General features: G+C 45.1%; 1 protein-coding gene across 1 annotated transcript; it reads right to left on the bottom strand.

The window, feature by feature from the left end:
• Positions 1–4,378: 4,378 nt before the first annotated feature.
• On the bottom strand, positions 4,379–11,134 carry LOC138303680 (homeobox protein NANOG-like). Its single transcript, XM_069243006.1, has 4 exons — positions 10,957–11,134; positions 9,068–9,321; positions 8,224–8,313; positions 4,379–5,427 (listed from the first exon to the last, which is right to left on the bottom strand). Exons 1-4 carry the CDS (start codon positions 11,096–11,098, stop codon positions 5,044–5,046), a joined length of 870 nt encoding a protein of 289 aa, XP_069099107.1. The 5' UTR covers positions 11,099–11,134; the 3' UTR covers positions 4,379–5,043.
• Positions 11,135–11,340: the final 206 nt, after the last annotated feature.

Genomic DNA, 11,340 nt, shown 5'->3' with positions numbered 1-11,340 from the left:
CTAGGCTAAGGGACATCTGTTGCGACCAGCCATTGGCAATGTTTTTGCTCTTTTTGTACAATTGGCCACGTGCACCCCCTGGAATCCCTGGGATACTCCTTGCACTTTTCCTTCAGGGCCCATCACCTTACCTTGTTTGTATGTTATTTGTTCTACCACTGACTTTGCTGGAGTTTTCTGGTCCCTGGTACCCTAGGGATCAACGCTATCCTAATCGGTGCCCTCCATCTTCTGCCTGAAGTCACCGCTGCATAGCTGGTCTCTAACAAATCTCAGTGACTACCAGGTATCCTGACATTGGATCTTCCCATCAGCCACTGTGTGTCTTCTCTACCTCTTCCGGTTTCCCCACCTTCCTTGAGGAGGTGTTCCTGATCTCGAGACCTTCTGAGGGACTCTTGGAAGGCAGGTCCTTGGTCGTGGAAAGTGAGGGTGCTTCCCTTTGTTAAATAGCAGCTGTTCTAAAGAGAGTGCCTCATTGTGTAACACCCGGACTGCATCAGTCAGAGTGCTTTGGTGTGCTATATGCTGTCTGTGAGAAATTTATTCAGTGCTATATATTCTGTCACTGTGATAGTGTCAGTGCTTAATTTGTAAATAAAGAGGAGCCAGTGCCCAAAACCCTCCTCTTAAACACGCGGCTGTTGCAATTAAATGTGTGAACAGTAATACTGAGTAGCCGTAATCCTGAAGCCATCTCGGGCCTCATAGGTCCATATAAAGCTACTCCCTGCCCCTTCAGCTCACTCTTGCAGCTTTCTTCCTTTGTGACGCTTTTTCGTTTTTCCCATCCTCCGTCTTCCCCATGTGTGTATTTTGCTCGCAGCAAATGTTTGAGGCATAAGAATAAACCCCGGCCCTAAAAAATAAGTGCCGGTGCTCAGCACCGGAAACAACAAGCTCAAATTAAGCACTGGATAGTGTGTGTTAAATGCTCATTGCAACAGTGATGGTGCTTCAGTGTTAGGTGCACTCCCCGTGGCAGTGAGGGTGCGTTCCTGTGAGATATGCTGACTGAGACATTGGGCTTCAGTGTGTTAGGTACAAATGATGACACTGAGAGCACTTAGTTATTATTATTGGGCGGATGTGACTTAGCGTTATACACAGTCTGCAACAGTCAGGTTGCATCAGTGACAGGTATACTCACTGTGATAGTGACAGTGCTTTAGTGTGCTATAGACAGAGCGAGACAGTGAGAGTGCTTCACTGTGTTGTGCAGAGACTGTGACAGTGTGAGAGCTTCAGTGTGCTATAGACAGAGCGAGACAGTGAGAGTGCCTCAGTGTGTTATGTGCATATTGTGACAGTGAGAATATTTCAGTATGTTATGTACAGCCTGTGACAGTAAGAGTGCTTCAGTGTTATGTACAGACTATGGCAATGAGAGTGCTTTAGTGCGCTATGTACAGACTGTGACAGTGAGAGTGTTTCATTGCGTTATGTACAGTCTGTGACTTGTGAGAGTGCTTCAGTATGTTATAGAAAGACTGACAGTGAGAGTGCTTCAGGGTGTTATTGAAAGAATGTGAAAGTGAGAATGCTTCAGTGTGTTATAGACAGAGTGTCATAGTGAGAGTGTTTGAGTGTATTATGTACAGACGGTGACAGTGAGAGTGCTTCGGTGTGTTATACAAAGACTGACAGTGAGAGTGCTTCAGTGTTATATAAAGACCTTGACAGTGCTTCATTGTGTTATAGACAAAGCATATAGTGAGAGTGTTTCAGGGTGTTATGTCCAGAATATGACATTGTAATATAACACTCTGAAGCACTCTCACTGCCAGTCTGTTATGTACAGACTGTGACAGTGCTTCAGTGTATTATACAGACAGTGAGAGTGATTCAGTGTGTTATGTACAGGCTGTGACATTAAGAATGCTTCAGTGTGTTATGTACAGACTGTGAGAGTTCAATGTGCTATGTACAGACTGTGGAGTGAGAATGCTTCAGGGTGTTAAATTACACTGACGGTGCCAGTGAGGGTATTTACTCCCGTGTAGATATACTTGCGGTGTAAGTCCCCAGTGTTAAAATAAACCAACTGCAAACGACAGTCAGAGGCGTTAGTGTTGAGTGTGCAGAAATGTGAGCGATATACTCCACTGCACTGGAATTATGTGTATACTTCAGAAGGTGGTGAGCTCAGCCTTCTTTACATTTGTGACAGTGAGAGTGCTCTAGTGTGTTATGTACAGACTGTGACATTGAGAGTGCTCAGTGTATTATGTACAGGCTGTGACATTAAGAGTGCTTAAGTGTGTTATGGACAAACTGTGACGGTGAGAGTGCGTCAGTGTGTTATGTACAAACTGTGATGGTGAGAGTGCTTCTGTGATGGGGAGAGTGCTCCAGTGTGTTATGTACAGACTGTGACAATGAGAGTGCTCCAGTGTGTTATGTACAGACTGTGACAATGAGAGTGCTCCAGTGTGTTATGTACAGACTGTCACAGTGAGAGTGCTCCAGTGTGTTATGTACAGACTGTGAGATTAATAGTGCTTCATTGTGTTATGAAAAGACAGTGACAAAGAGAGTGCTCCAGTGCGTTATATACAGACTGTGACATTGACAGTGCTTCAATGTGTTATGTACTGACTGTGACGGTGAGAGTGCTTCAGTGTATTGTGTACAGGCAGTGACAGAGAGAGTGCTTCAGTCTGTTATGTATAGACTGTGGCAGTGAGAGTGCTTCAGTGTGTTATATTACACTGAGGGTGACAGTGAGAGTACTTCAATGTGTTATGTACAGACTGTGACAGTGAATAGTACTTCAATGTGTTATATACAGACTGTGACCTTAAGAGTGCTTCAATGTATTAAACACAGACAATGAGTGATGTACAGACTGCGACATTTCAATGTGCCATGCACAGACTGACAGCGAAAGTACTTCTGTGTGTTATATTACACTGACGGTGACAGGGAGGGTATCTGCTCCAGGGTAGATGTACTCGCGGTGTAAGTCCCCGGTGTGAAAATAAACCAACTGCAAACAACAGTCAGAAATGTTAGCGATATGGTCCCATGTACTGGAATTATGTGTATACCTCAGAAGGTGGCGAAGTCAGCCTTCTTTACATTTCCGGTGGAGCTCTTAGAATTCCTTCCGCGCACACAATTTACGCTTACGACTTACGTCACAAGACGATGAGATTCGAACCATGAACGTCAATTCACCAAAAGGACAGGGGTAGCGGAAGTGACATCACACACCATCTGACCTTTATGTCCACTCACAAACACACATGCTTACATGTACATTATCCACCATCTGTCATTTATGAACAAGTGGTTTAGTCTATGGAAAGTTACTGGGGTATTGGGGGGGGGGGGGGGGGGGGGAGGTATACAACCATCACCGATTAGCTGATGTGTTGAATGCCCACCCTAGAAATGTATTTGTAAACGTTGGGAATATATAGCCCACGTTTTTGGACACACTGAATGTGTGACCGAGTCCTTCAGTGACAGTGACTGAGTGTGCCTAGGGGCCTACTTTAGTACTACTTACGAGGATGCTGTAGTGTTTGTATGTCAGCCTGACAGTGTAACTCGGTGCTCACCAGTGTAAAGTCTAAGACTTCCGGATGTGAACTATAGTGGCTGTAATTGGGCAAGCCCCACATTGCTGGTTGCACCGAGTGTGATGCCTGAGATCCTCCTGTGTGAAGATACAGCCTTTCAGTGGCACGCGTTAGAATTATTAGCTGCATCAGTCATGGGAACAGCAGTCGAGGGTGCAGAAGGTGCAGTTGCACCGGATCTAGAGGCCCAAGAAGCTCACTGAAGTCCGATTAATGCTGCATTTTAAATCCCAAACAGCTGCCAGGGAGCCTGCTTTCCTTACCCGTTTTCCTATTAATATGCCGCAGACAACAGCGAGTGAGTCAGTGTGGATAAATTGAAGGTGAGCGCGCATGAATGTGAAACACCTCGACTGTGACACTGAGTGTGTTCCAGTGTTGATACCACGACTTAAATAACATGCCAGGAATTGCTATACTGATGGGGGCACTCAAAGAGTGCTAGTGTTTCAAATACTCACATCTCAAGTAAGGATTCAGACGCATTTTTTAAAATATTTTATATTTTTTAAGGATTTTTTTAAGTTTATATTACAAATATTACATTTTTAGACATCATTCTACATCAATAAATCACAATGTCTACGTGTCTGCCCTCTACCCTTCCACCAATACTTGCAAATATTACTGCACCTCAGAACACCCACTAGGTACTGTCAGTATGACCCAATCTTTGAAACATTGACCCAAACTCACCCTACCATATTGGCTTGTTGCAGAACTGCCTTCATAATGGCTGCTACTACCCCTGCCCGAAGGTTTCTCTCCAAAGTAACCATGCCACCTGCCAGCTCCTGGCTTCATTCAGTGGGTGCCTGTTGCTTCCCAAAGGCTCCTTCAAAATGTCCATCTGACTTGTTATAATTAGTTTTTCTACACTTTATTGGAAGGCTTCCTTTAAAAAGCAGCCACCATTCCTGCCAGAAAAATAACAGAGAAAAACAATGGATGCCAGGTGTAGGCATTGAGTAATGTGGTTGGATGGCTCTTGGTACTGCCTCAGTTAAAAATAGCCACCAGTGTCCCTCCCTGAAACATCCCTAATAAAAAAGACTGCACCGCCTGCCCTCTGTAGAAGCCCAATACTAAGGCTTACAATCTTTTTCCAAGGCTCTTTAAATATGGCCTTTCTATTTTCTGGCCCATATTTTCTTCAAAATGGTCACAAATAGATGCCATATCCTATGTAGTCCATCGGATGCGTACTTCTTCTTAACCTCGTCTTTTCAGCTTCAGGCTACTAGTCGACTGTCGGCTAGGTGGTGTCATCATCATCATCTATATATTTGTTACTGGACCACTGACCCCAACTGTTCATATGCCATGCATTCTGGTGCAATGAGATCCTTCACTTACTGGAAAGCACTTCAAGTAGCAAAAGAATCCAGTCTTTCAATCCTTTCTCAAAGCTTCTTCTTGTTGGGTGTTTTTGGTGTCAATGTGGATCCCAGATCCTCTAAGATTTGATGTTGGGTCTTCTCAGTTGGTGGTTGTAGGGTAGCTGCTTCTGTTGGCAGTAGTTGTATGGGTTGCCAAAGGGGTAGTGCGGAGCGGATGCGTAATTGTACCCATCGCCTTTCCAGGTGCTGGGGTACTCCATTGCCGAGTAATTCTGGTACATGTCCATGGCCGGCTGATAAACCTGACTCTGCTGTAGGCTCTCTCCCTGCTGCCTGGCAGCCCTGTCTTCTGGTAGCATCTGGTGCGGGTACGGCACACCGGCATAGTTTTGATAGGGATGGCTGGCAACTCGCTGAACAGTTCCGCTGGGCTGATGCGCTGGATAGCCTTGGGGGAGGAGTTGTGGGATATCGGTTCCGCCGCCTGGCCAGGATCCACCCTGAAATAAGAGAAAAGCCATGAACTACAGGCAGACAGCAGAAAAGAAACACCCCAGAGTTTTCAGGGTTAGTAGCAAGGCCAACACATCCCTAGGTTAGCCTGCTGCTCCTTAACACCCCCCCTCCCCCCCTTTAGCTTTGACCAGTGTCATGTCATGTTATAATATTTACAGAACACTGTCACTGTCTGAGTAAGGGTTTCACCCATTAGTATCAGTTAAATACCCAAATACAAGAATAAGAAACTGAAAGGTCACCATTCAACCTTTGGGAATGACCTTCCACTGCGCGTCAACATGTGTCATGGCGCTCTTAGAGCCATATTTATACCTTTTTGCACCGAATTTGCATCATTTTTTTAACATGAAAGCGGCACAAACTTACAAAATAGAATTGTGGGTCATATTTATACACTGCGCCATGCATCATGTTCTATGATATATTTGGACGCTAACTGGGCCTTACTGCCAACTAGCGTCATAGCTTAAATATGAAGCCCGGCTGGCGTCCAGCAATGGCACTAGCCAACGGTATACTTTTTGAGGCAAACCTGCGCTAAAGCAGGTTTCCGTAAAAAAGTATAAATCGGGGCCTGTATTTTGTAAGTTTACACCACATTTGCCTAAAAAAGACGCACATGCGGTGCAAAAAAAGTATAAATATGGGCCTTAGTAACTTCTGATCCGTTTGAGCTAAAAGCACTTACCCCCCCCTGCAGATTATGCAGCAGGTAATGGAGTGTGAGATTAATGCAGAAAATGTGTAATTATGCAGAAAAGGCTCTAGCTGCAAAATCAAGTAATTCTGGTGGCGCTAGACGTGCAACACTCACTCTCTCATCTTTGGAGTTGGGCTGTTTTGGGTACCAGTGAAACAGACCTGTGAGGAAGAGGCTACCACCTCAACTGTGCATCACTGTGACTCAATGATCCTTGGGATTGACAAAGGTGTGAATTATCCCTCGTATTGTGAACCCAAATGACAGGGGGTGACTTATGGCTTTTATCGGAGACTGATACACTAGAGAACTGCTAATTGTATTGGGAGTATTAGAAGGTAAAATGTAAACTCAGAGAAAAATAAAATAATAAAAACATTACAGAAAAAACGAAGAATTTAAATTTAAAATGGAATTCGCAAGCCCAAATACATTTATAATAACGAGCATTCGTTTATTAAAAGTATTAAAAAATGTTTTAATAAATGTGGAACCCATGGCAATTCCCAGCGGTTGAATATATTGTTCTGCTAAAAATGGGAAAGCAAGTAGAAGGGGGAAAGGGGTTTTCAAAAGGGAAGACGCAGTGCAAAGGGAGGTGAACAGGCGAGAGTGGGAGACCGGTGATGAAGGAGGCTGAAGCCCCCCCCAGGTAGAGAAGAGAGGATGGAGGAGTACTAAGAGGGAGGTGGAATGTGGGAGGGATAGAAGAAATGGTGCAACCCTTGCAACAGGAATGAAAAAAGCCCCCTTGTGAGAGGCCTAGGTAGGTTTGAGGGAGGAGGAAAGGATGTTTGCAACTTTTTTATAGAGATTATTAAAATCAATGGCATTTACATCTTTGATTAAGACAGTTTATTAAAAAAAGACATTTCAAACGTTGATTTCTACCAGTTGGTAAATGTCATTCATCTTGAACATTTCTATCAATCAGTTTAGGTTAAATGGTTTACCAGGATTGATATTTTCTGAAAACAATTCATGGTGGGAGTGAGATAGTAATTGATTTGCGAGGATTGACAAAGATGGGGGAGATCAGAGGAGACTGATGGTGAGCGAGTGGTTTAAGGTACGCGGGAGCTCGTGGCTTCTGTCAGGGATAAGCTGGGACTACTACGGAGTACTGACGAATTTCTAGTGATTCTGGGGCGAGTTTCTAATTGTATTCTTCAAGATCAATATCATAAGAATTGATCGAGGGGCAAATTGATATTTCTAGTGAATGGGTGAACTAATATGGGTGACAGTGTAAGTGGGGGCATGTATGTAATCAATCAAGATTCACATCGAGGATTTATACCCATGGGTGTTTATAGAGCAGTGAGCCACTAACTATATTGGGAAACTGTGGGCCAAGGGATTGATCGGTTACCTATTTTACTGAGGGATCTGTGAGGAGGTGACCTACCTCCTGTATTGAATTGTCGAACATAGTGATTAATAGAGGGGGAGCTACCTGTTGGAATTTGGATTGATAATCTTACAGGTGGATAGAACTACTTTTGGAGTTTGATGGTTGTGCATTGTAATCAATCGATCGATGGGTTAATTAATTGATGGATGTGTTGAATTATTTGCATTTTGAGCCAAAGACCCAGGTGGTCAGAGCTGTTGGGTGGGCTTCAGATTGGTAGACTCCTGTCTGTGTGATCCAGACCTTGAATCATTGGGCGTGCTGAGGTTGAGCTGCTCATTGAGCTGGTAATTAATCAAAGGACAGTTGACGGATGGATGTCTAGTCACAATCTTAGTTGGAATGATAGGCAGATAGAAAGACAGAAGGGTGTAGGTAGAATGAAGCTGAATGCATTCAGCTGTTTTATTGTTCTGGGCTACGGATTTGAGATCTCACTGGCAGAATTGTTCGTTTGACTTCAGGGATCATGAGATGATTGGGTGTCTATTCAAACTGAATGGAAGGAGAAATTGATTTTCAAACCATCAGTTGAGCTGCCAATGGTACATGGAGAATTTCAGCTCATGATTAAACTTTTGGCGATAGCCATTTCATTGCGGATAGAAATGCCATCTGGATCTGTGCCGGGTCATGTGATGCATTAACGTTGGGTGACCTTACCTGTGACAGCCAGTGGGTCTTGTCCATCCACACGGTGTCCTTCTGGCATCTTTTAAACTTCATCCTTCGGTTCTGGAACCATGTCTTCACCTGTTGAGTGCAGCAAAAAGGATGACACTGATTACCCATTGTGGCCTTACTATACACGTGAGCCTAATTCTCCCACCAAGAACTGACCTTTTGAAGTGCCAGATCTAAAGAGGACATTTGAAAAAAATACTCAAGTCCCACCAAACTATCTGCCAGGTAAGTTTATTTGGTGTGAGAAGAATTTGCAGGGAGATATTTTTGGAAGGTCCGGATTTTGCCTTTAACATTATTTCGATTTCTTGCAAAAGTTTGAGGTCTGTGTTTTCACTTGCAACCTCTAGAAGGATTGTGTCGTTTGGTGCACTGTGTAGGCTGCCTATTGCGTCAGACTATGGGCTCTGGTTGGGTCCTCTTGGAACCCCCAGCTCAAAGCGGGCACAGCTGTCATGAGGCATCGGCCCGCCACCTAAAGACAAATCATTCACATGAGGTAAAAAAAAAACAACAACTAGACACTACTTTAGTGGGCGATTCACACAAAGTGAAACCAGAAAACATGGCTTCCCCGCTTAACGAAACAAACAGTTTGATCTTAGACAAATATTTTGTTTTTACCAGTCGCCCTTTTTCTTCATTGCCAATGCCAATAACCTATCCAGTGACTTATCATTCTCCAAGCTTTTGAATGGTAAATAATCTTGGTTTTATTTTGAAGAGACATCATATTTTAAATGCTCACTCAGGAGCTCTCAGGCCCGGGTACTGTGCTCCCCCAACCCTCCGGGGCCTTTGTTAGGCCGAACACCTCATGTACCTGTTTGCAGGTGAGGCCGAGCGAGGCCGCCATCTCCCGGGTCTGCAGCGGGCTCAGGTACTGCTGGGCCAGGAAGCGATGATTCAGGGCGGCCAGCTGCTCCTGCGTGAAGCACGTCCGCGTCTTCGCTTTCTTCTTGGGGCTCTTCGCCTCATCCAAAGCCCACTGGGCAGGGGCCTCCACCTCGGGGCTCGTGGCGGAGTCCGGAGGAGAGTACAGGGGGGTCTCCGGCACCGAGGAGGCGTAGGGCTGAACTAGGGCAAAATGGAGAAACCAGGTCAGACTTTTGAACGTGTAAAGGCCTGTTTATTACATTAATTTATAGTTTTACATTTCCAATTCTCTGGTGAAAAGTGGAGGCGCTATTGAGTACCATTAATCTGAATCATAGAACCTTCTGTTTTCATTAATCTGAATCATAGAAGCGCCGGTTATTTACAGCTCCCAGAAATCACAGAGGCGCCTGGTATTTACAGTTGCCAGAAATGGCAGACATGCGGCACAAAGCACTATATAAAAAGTTAGTTATTTTATAACTACTATACAACTATCTTTGACCACCATAGACATTTCGCGCACACTTCAAAAGCTGCACCAGTTGAATTAACAGTTTACTTTACCTGCCTCTGTCAAGCACGGGCAAGCGTTGAGTATTTAGCCTTTGCTGCTCTCTTCTGGCCATATTAGGAACTTCACCCGTCGTCGTTTGTATTTGCAGAAGGCAACTAGGGATGTAGGCGTACGGATCATAGAAGAGTGAAAGGGGAAGAAATAGGTTCTCCCCAGTTCTAAGCAACACGTGGGAAATAGAAAGTACTCTAGAATAGGAGGGAGGTCAGGAACTGGGGTGCGCCCTTTAAGCAGCGGTGCGACTTCTTACAATTCTCCTGTTTCACTTTTTCACTAAAGTACTACGACATCCGGTCACTTTTTTCATTTACGAACTTTTCCTACAGCGCTTGCTAGCTCAGCTCTGACGATTCGAAGCGCTATAGATATGGATCGTTACTAGGCCCAGCTAGCATGGCACAGTGCAAACGCTCATTGGTCGCGAATGGGCGCGCGCAGCAGTGAAACTATTAAAACGACCAACTAAGGTTTTTTTGAGCCATTACAGTAGACAAAGTTGAGAATCTGACGAAGTGTTCCTGCTACTAAGGAAACTCAGGTAAGGTGAAAAGCAGCAGGGCCTGTGCTGTGAAAAACCGAGCTCGTGACTTGAAGGTTATGATGTGAGGTACAGGTAAACACACCCATCTTCCACTGCTGTCTGTCCAGCAGTATTTTTCGATGGCAGTTAATTACATTTCATGCTCTGCTAACAAATGTTCTTTAACAATAACACTATCTATAAGCGCTCTTTGCCCTATTTGTGGCGCTGTAACTAGCCGGTGCCCCTTAGTGGGCTGCTATTTGTGGCTGCAGTGTGCCTGGATTTAACTGGACCTTCTCCTCTGCACTCCTATGAGCAACTCCGCGTGAGGTAGATACTGTACAGTACACTTACGTCACTTCCCTGGAAGAGGTGACGTTTGTTTTAAGAGAAAATCACTAACCTACACTAATGAACCCCCCCCCCCCCCACCTTCCGGAGTGTCCCTAAAGATAACGATTCTCGTTTTTTCCACAGACCCGAGAACTAGGCCCTTAAATGTAGCTTGATGATTTAGTGCCTCGATGCACCATCTGGCGCTTTTGATAGTAAATTAAATCAACAGGTAAAAACATGAACCAGTTAACTAATGTATGTAGGGTTTAATTTACTATAGTAAAAGTATACGTACGCGCTTCGGTACGAGTGAAAAAACATATGCGTTAAGGGATCCTTGCGCTATATAGATAGACGTCAACACATCGCTAATGTGTAAAGCACCAAGTTCGCCTCTCACCTTCTAGGGCCGAGTCGCCCTTCTCGGGGCCCGGCGGGTAGGGCGGCCCCTCGGCCCAGCTGCTGAGCGGGGTGCTGGCCCTCAGCGGGTAGGGCTGGTATCCGTCCACCGTCAGGTGAGTGTTCATTTCGGGGGCCGGCATGAGCTAGGGCTTCCGGGTGGGTTCTGGGATGAGGGGGTGGGGTGTCTGCTGACCGCTGCTGCTGGAGGTCTGACCCCACCTGAGGGCGGGCCGCTCTTATAGCGTGGACTGATCCCACTGCGGGGGGTGGGGGGGAGGACGCAAGGGGGCAGCCAGGTAAGAAGAGGGGAGGGGTCAAAAGGTCAGTTTTATCATTACCACCGAATAAAAACGTATAATTTATTCGACGTGGAGAATCATTT

The sequence above is a fragment of the Pleurodeles waltl genome, chromosome 7, assembly GCF_031143425.1.
Source record: "Pleurodeles waltl isolate 20211129_DDA chromosome 7, aPleWal1.hap1.20221129, whole genome shotgun sequence".
In the NCBI taxonomy this organism is placed as follows: Eukaryota; Metazoa; Chordata; class Amphibia; order Caudata; family Salamandridae; genus Pleurodeles; species Pleurodeles waltl.
The sequence above is the reverse complement of the archived record's forward strand: the minus strand, read 5'-3'. Positions and strand labels throughout refer to the sequence as shown.

Coding starts and splice junctions, on each gene's coding strand:
- LOC138303680 (XM_069243006.1), bottom strand. CDS start 11,098: ATGCCGGCCCCCGAAATGAACACTCACCTGACGGTGGACGGATACCAG. Junction 9,322..10,956: donor GGGCGACTCGGCCCTAGAAG/GTGAGAGGCGAA, acceptor ATTTTGCCCTAG/TTCAGCCCTACGCCTCCTCG. Junction 5,428..8,223: donor AGACCCACTGGCTGTCACAG/GTAAGGTCACCC, acceptor CTCTTATTTCAG/GGTGGATCCTGGCCAGGCGG.